We start from the raw sequence: 6723 nt of genomic DNA, 5'->3' as shown, positions 1-6723 counted from the left end.
CCCAAAATTTCTTTTTTTCTTTTTGCTTTCTTTCTTTCTTTTTTTTTATCTTCACCTGGGTGCAGGTGGGCTAATGCCGAAAAGGGCATTAGCCCCAAAATTTCTTTGTATGTGTTTGTGTGTGTGTGTGTTTAAGAGATAGAGTCTTGCTCTGTTGTCCAGGCTGGAGCTCACTGTAGCCTCAAACTCCTGGGGTCAGGTGATCCTCCCACCTTAGCCTCCTGAGTAGCTGAAACTACAGGCATGTGCCACCATGCCTGGCGGATTTTTTTTTAACTTTTGGGTGGGGTCATGGGAATGTCTTACTATGCTGCCCAAGTTGGTCTCAAACTCCTAGCCATAAGCCATCCTCCTGCCTCAGCTTCTCAAGTAGCTGGTCTCAAACTCCTGAGCTCACGGGATGCACCAGCATCGGCCTCCCAAAGTGCTGAGATGAGAGGCATGAGCCACCATGCCTGGCCCTTGTGCTCTTTGAGTGCTGTTTTGTGCAGTTTGAACTCTAAAAGCAATGTTTTTCAGAGGGTTAATCACTGACTAACCACATCAAATTCACCTGGGATATTTGTTAAGAGTTGCAGATTCCTGGCCCTGTTTACTGATTGACTGCTGTTTAGGCCACATAATCTACATTTAACAAGCATCCAGACAATCCTCATGCACTCTGAAGTTTGAGAAAGACATGTGTCAGGCCCAGAAGTCTTTGTTTATTATTGTTTTAGAGCTTTAAAGTTTCTAGAAGTTTCTCTGTTTTCCTACACCTAACCATTGGCCTTGGCCTCCTTATTAACATAGCATAAATTAATTGTTCTTTTTAGTGTATTGAGTGGTGGGATGGTCTGTGGATAATGGGGGATGGTGGTTGCGAGGGAGAGAGGATTTTCTTCTTTTAGAGTGAAGGACTCAGTTTGTTGCCTGACTATACAGTGGCATGATCCCAGCTTACTGCAAGCTTTAACTCCTGGGCTCAGGCAATGAGAGGGACTCTTTGGATATGAGTTAGGGAAGTTGTTTCTCTTAGTCTTGGCTCTGCAGTAATTTTATCTTGAACAGTTCCATAGCATAGTGGTTATGACTGGGGAGCCAGAGTCCTGAGTCATGGCTTTTCGACATACTAATTGTGCACCTGTAGGTAACTCCTACAACCTATCTGTGACTGTTTCCATGCCTCTCATGTACCTGTTTCCCTTAGATCCATTTCCTGCACTTCCCCTGCAAGCTGTATTTTCCAGGCCCTCTACTAGTTAGCTTTGGTTATTGAGAGGCGCCGAAGAAGATTTAGAGGATGGGAGAAAGGAATCCCATAGTATTCCTCTCCCTCTGCTCTGGGCAGTGTCTCTAGCTATTGCTTTGTCTTCACCTCCTTGGTTCTAGCTTCCACTAGGCAACCCTCATTCCTGCCTCTGATAAGAGCACATATTTTCTTTTTCCCTCTAGCCCTAGGAATGGTAGCAGTTTCCTGTGTTGCTACTCTTTGGGTTGTCTCACCCTCCTGTTTGGTTTTTCCTTTCTTCCAACTCGTGTGTTTGTTCCCCGTATACATTTCTTGTACCAAAATTATCTGGCATGGGTTCTGTTTCTGAACTCTTCCCAATAGAGTTCTCTCATCTATAAAATGAAGATAATCATAGTACTTCTTTCCTCGTGTTGTGCTAATTAAATAAGTTAATACATGCAAAGCATTTAGAACTAAGATTGTCATGTAATTTTTTTTTTGAGATGGAGTTTCGCTCTTGTTGCCCACGCTGGAGTGCAATGGTGCAGTCTCAGATCACTGCAACCTCCGACTCCCGAGTTCAAGCGATTCTCCTGCCTCAGCCATCTTAGTAGACTACAGGTAAGCTCCACTATGCCTGGCTCATTTTTGTATTTGTAATAGAGATGGGGTTTCCCCATGTTGGCCAGGCTTGTCTCAACCTCCTGACCTTTTGATCTGCTTACCTTGGCCTCCCAAAGTGCTGAGATTACAGGCATGAGCCACCGCGCCCAGCCTGTCATGTAATATTTAATCAATGGTAGCTAAGAGTTGTACTTAGCTCTTGTATTATCGTTGATAAAATTGCAGTTACCATTTATGTTGCCTTCACTATGAAGGAGGTAAGAATCAAGAGATAATGATTACAAAAGCGTTTGGGTAATAAAGTATTAGGATATAGATATGAGATGGCATATGACTTCTAGTGAAACTACCTGGTGTGGGCTGAGCAGGCCCTCACTTTCAGGAAGCTACAGTTTAGTTGGGGAGACAGAACACCTTCATGGCAGGCAGTGGGGAAGAATGGAAAGAGTAATAAACTTGGGGTGAGCAGACCTGGATTGGAGTTTCAGTTCTGCTGCTTATTGGCTCTATGCCTTTAGATCAGTGGTTCTCAAACTTGACCAGCATTAGCATCATCTGAAAGGCTTATTACCACACAGATTGCTAGACCTAACCCCAAAGTTTTTGACTTAGTAGTTTGGAGAAGAGTAGACAATAGTTTGCATTTCCCTTTTTTTTTCTTTTTTGAGACAGGGTCTCTTTCTGTCACCCAGGCTGGAGTGCAGTGGCATGATCGCGGCACACTATTGCCTCGACCTGCTGGGCTCAAGTGATCCTCTAGCCTCAGCATCCTAAATAGCTGAGGCCACAGGTGTCTGTCACTATACGATAAGCAAATCAAAGTTGGTGTCAGCAATAAGGCAAGGGCCATTCTCAAAGAGGGCGAAACAGCTCAATGGGTACTCTGAGTTGTGCATCACATACATCAGCTTCCCGGTCTGACCTGCAAGGGACAGAGATCCTGCTCATCATCAAGACTTTCACTGCTAATTTTTAAATTATTTTATAGAGACAAGGTCTCCTTATGTTGCCCAGGCTGGTCTCAAACTCCCGAGCTCAAGCCATCCTCCCTGCCTTGGCCTCCTTAAGTTTTGAGATTATAGGCACGAGTGCCCTGGCTATAATTTGCATTTCTAACAAGTTCCCAGGAGGCTCTTCTACTGCTGCTGCTCTGGGATCCACTTAGCTTCATTTTCCTCATCTTTAGAAGGGGGACAGTAAACCTGGTTCTGCCTGCTTCACAAGGTGGTACAGACATGAAAGGATGTTGTTATAATAGAAAATACTATTGTTGGGCAGGCACAGTGGCTCACGCCTGTAATCCCAGCAATTTTGGGAGGCCGAGGCAGGCAGATCACCTGAGGTCAGGAGCTCAAGACCAGCCTGACCAACATGCTAAAACCCTGTCTCTACTAAAACTACAAAAATTAGCCGGGTGTGGTGGCAGTCGCCTATAATTTCAGCTACTCAGGAAACTGAGACAGGAGAATCACTTGAATTTGGGAGGTGGAGGTTGCAGTGAGCCGAGATCATGCCATTGCACTCCAGGCTGGGTGACAAGAGCAAGACTCCATCTCAAAAAAAAAAGAAAATACTATTGTCAGCTGACTGCAGTGGTTCATTTCTGTAATCCTAACACTTTGGGTGGTAGAGGTGGGAGAACTGCTGGAGACTAGGAGTATGAGACCAGCCTAGGCAAGATGGTAAGACCTCATCTCTACAAAAATTAAAAAACAAAAACAGAAACAAGAAAACATAAAAGGTGGGCGTGGTGGTCTCAGCTACATGGGAGGCTGAGGCAGGAGGATTGCTTGGGCCCAGGAGGTTGAGGCTTCAGTGAGCTGTGTTCATGCCACTGTACTCCAGCCTAGGTGACAGAGTAACACCCTGTCTCAAAAAAAATGAAGAGGCTGGGTGCAGGGGCTCACGCCTTTTGGGAGGCCAAGGTGGGCGGATCCTGAGGTCAAGAGATTGACTTCATCCTGGCCAACATGGTAAAACCCCGTCTCTACTAAAAATACAAAAATTAGCTGGGCATGGTGGCACGTGCCTATAATCCCAGCTACTCGGGAGGCTGAGGTAGGAGAATCACTTGCACTCGGGAGGCGGAGGTTACAGTGAGCTGAGATTGCACCACTGCACTCCAGCCTGGCGACAGAGTGAGACACTGTCTCAAAAGAAAAAAAAAGAAGAAAAGAAAAATGTTACTGTCTTTAATACTGAAAGTGTCTTCTTCATTAAACACACACACCCCTTCCCCTTAGTTGACTTTTAAGATATTTCCAAGACAGTAACACTTGCAGACTCATATGGTATGAATAAAGTATGTAATTATAGTGAGTAGACATGAGAACAGAATGATAAGATCACCTTTGGATGGATTTTTTTCTTGAGAGTCAAGAAGTTTTGAACTGGATTTAGACGGAGGTGACAGGTGGGAGCTGTCAGCAAGCAGTCAGGAGGAGGGATGTTGCCTGGGGGATCTGTGTAGAGCCTGCTGTTGTTCATGATATAGCCTACATAGGGAAGTCACATGCCCTCTGTTCCCCCCACCCCCACACCCTTTTCATTCCCACTCTCTTGCCACCTGCCTAGAATGTCTTCTTTCCTTCCTGTGGCTGAATCCTACCTTCCCTTCATATCCCTGTTCAAATCATGGTAGACAAGACCTATCACAGCTTGGCTCCCATCTACCTTTCCGGTCTTATGCACAGACACTCCCCTTTACTGCTTCCATAGGACCATTTACTAGCTCTCAAAGAGGGGGGAACCCAGGCGAGGAGGAGTGCACAGAAGAAGGGAGCAGTTGCTTCCTTTGTCTTGCCCAAATGCTGTTACTTTCATTTTACTTATGGAATGTATGATAATATACAAAAGAGTATATGGAAAATCTGTGTGAATTAGACTTTACATATAGACCATCTGTGAGCCCACCACTCAAGAATTAAACCATCATCAAAACTGTTAAAGTTCCCTGTGTGCCCCTCACCATTTTCGGTAGAGCAGGGTGGATTTTACCACATGCTGCCTCTCCTGCTCTTTCTCTCCTTACCTTTCTAGAAAAGGCTGTCAGTGAGAGGATTCCCCTCACGCCCCACCAAGACTGCTGAGGTAGTGCCAGATTGCTATCTGGCCTCATTCCGAGGGGGAGTCATTTGCTTTACTCTGGGGTTTGCCAGTGAAAGTCTTGATGATAAGCCGGATCTCTGTACATTGCAGGTCAGACCGGGAAGCTGATGTATGTGATGCACAACTCGGAGTACCCATTGAGCTGTTTTGCCCTCTTTGAGAATGGCCCTTGTCTTATTGCTGACACCAACTTTGATGTGCTTATGGTGAAGCTGAAGGGCTTTTTCCAGAGTGCTAAGGCCAGCAAGATTGAGACCCGGGGCACCCGGTACCAGTACTGTGACTTCCTGGTGAAGGTGGGCACGGTCACAATGGGGCCCAGTGCCCGGGGCATCTCTGTGGAGGTAAGACCTTGGTGAAAACAGGAGCAGGATATGCTAAGGGGGCTGGCTGGTAAAGAGCTCTGAAGATTTTCCAGTCCTTCTTTATTTTTTTTTGAGACAGAGTCTTGCTCTGTCACCCAGGCTGGAATGTAGTGGTGCAGTCTTGGCACACTCCAAGCCTCTACTTCCAGGGCTCAAGTGATCCTCCCACCTCAGACTCCTAAGTAGCTGGGACTACACTCACCTAATTAAAAGAAATTTTTTTTCAGGCTGGGCAAAAATTTTTTTTCAGGCTGGGCGTGGTGGCTCACGCCTGTAATCCCAGCACTTAGGCTGAGGCAGGTGGATCAACTGAGGTCAAGAGTTGGAGACCAACCTGACCAACATGGAAAAACCCGCTCTCTACTAAAAATACAAAAAAAAATTGGCTGGGCGTGATGGCACATGCCTATAGTCCCAGCTACTTGGGAGGCTGAGGAGAATCACTTGAACCTGGGAGGTGGAGATTGCCTTGAGCTGAGATCGTGCCACTGCACTCCAGCCTGGGCGACAAGAGTGAGACTCCATGTCAAAAAAAAAATTTTTTTTTAGTAGGAATGAGGACTTACTATGTTGCCCATGCTGGTCTCAAACTCTTGGGCTCAAGTGATCCTCCCACCTCAGCCCCCTAAAGTGCTGGGATTATAGTTGTGAGCCACCACACCTGGCCTTCAGTCCTTCTCAATTTAGACAAATATTTATCTGATCTCTAACTCCAAGGCATCTGTGCTTCTTCTCCGTGAATTGTTATCCTTTCTTTGATTATTCAGAGACTCTCTAACACAAGATGGGAAGTGGGAAGTGGGAAGCTGGGTTCAAAGCAAGGGGAAAGCTTAATAAGGAAGGGATGGCTTACTGGAGAAGGGAAACGATAGTTAAGGAAGGCAAGTAAGTCATGACAAGAAGTACTGGAGCAGACCAGGACAACTCTTGGAGCAATCTTCTGGAGGTGGGCCCTAAGTCACATATGCCCATATACCTGTCCTTAGTATGCTTTAAGATAGGTCTCGAAAGTTGGGAAGCAAAAATGTGTTTTTCCTTTTGACATGCTGTCTGCTTTCTTTCATGGCAGAAAGAGGTGTTTGTGTGTGAGATCACTTCATTTATGAGTGTGTGTGTAATACATACATATACATAGTGATGAGGAGTGAGAGTGGCAGTATGGCAGTAGCTGGCTTCTTAGGCACCAGGGAAAGTTCACAACCTATAATGTGCTCAGCACTCAGATAAGAAAACAAGTAAGCTTGCAGCATCTACCCTTTGAAAATTTGTGATTTATTTATTAAGAGTGAGGCTGAGCCGGGCGCGGTGGCTCAAGCCTGTAATCCCAGCACTTTGGGAGGCTGAGGCGGGTGGATCATGAGGTCATGAGATCGAGACCATCCTGGTCAACATGGTGAAACCCCGTCTCTACTA

General features: G+C 45.9%; 1 protein-coding gene across 1 annotated transcript; it reads left to right on the top strand.

Annotated features, from left to right (window-relative positions):
* Positions 1–5035: 5035 nt before the first annotated feature.
* Positions 5036–5371, top strand: LOC116547590 (mediator of RNA polymerase II transcription subunit 20; the record flags this gene model as incomplete). The annotated part of the gene is made up of 1 exon (XM_032273492.1): positions 5036–5371. A coding segment is annotated over one exon (269 nt), but the record flags the coding sequence as incomplete, so codon positions are not given.
* Positions 5372–6723: the final 1352 nt, after the last annotated feature.

This window comes from Sapajus apella, unplaced genomic scaffold, assembly GCF_009761245.1.
Source record: "Sapajus apella isolate SASKATOON/1434 unplaced genomic scaffold, GSC_monkey_1.0 scaffold3713, whole genome shotgun sequence".
Lineage (NCBI taxonomy): Eukaryota > Metazoa > Chordata > Mammalia > Primates > Cebidae > Sapajus > Sapajus apella.
This window is presented reverse-complemented; position numbering and strand designations above follow the sequence as displayed.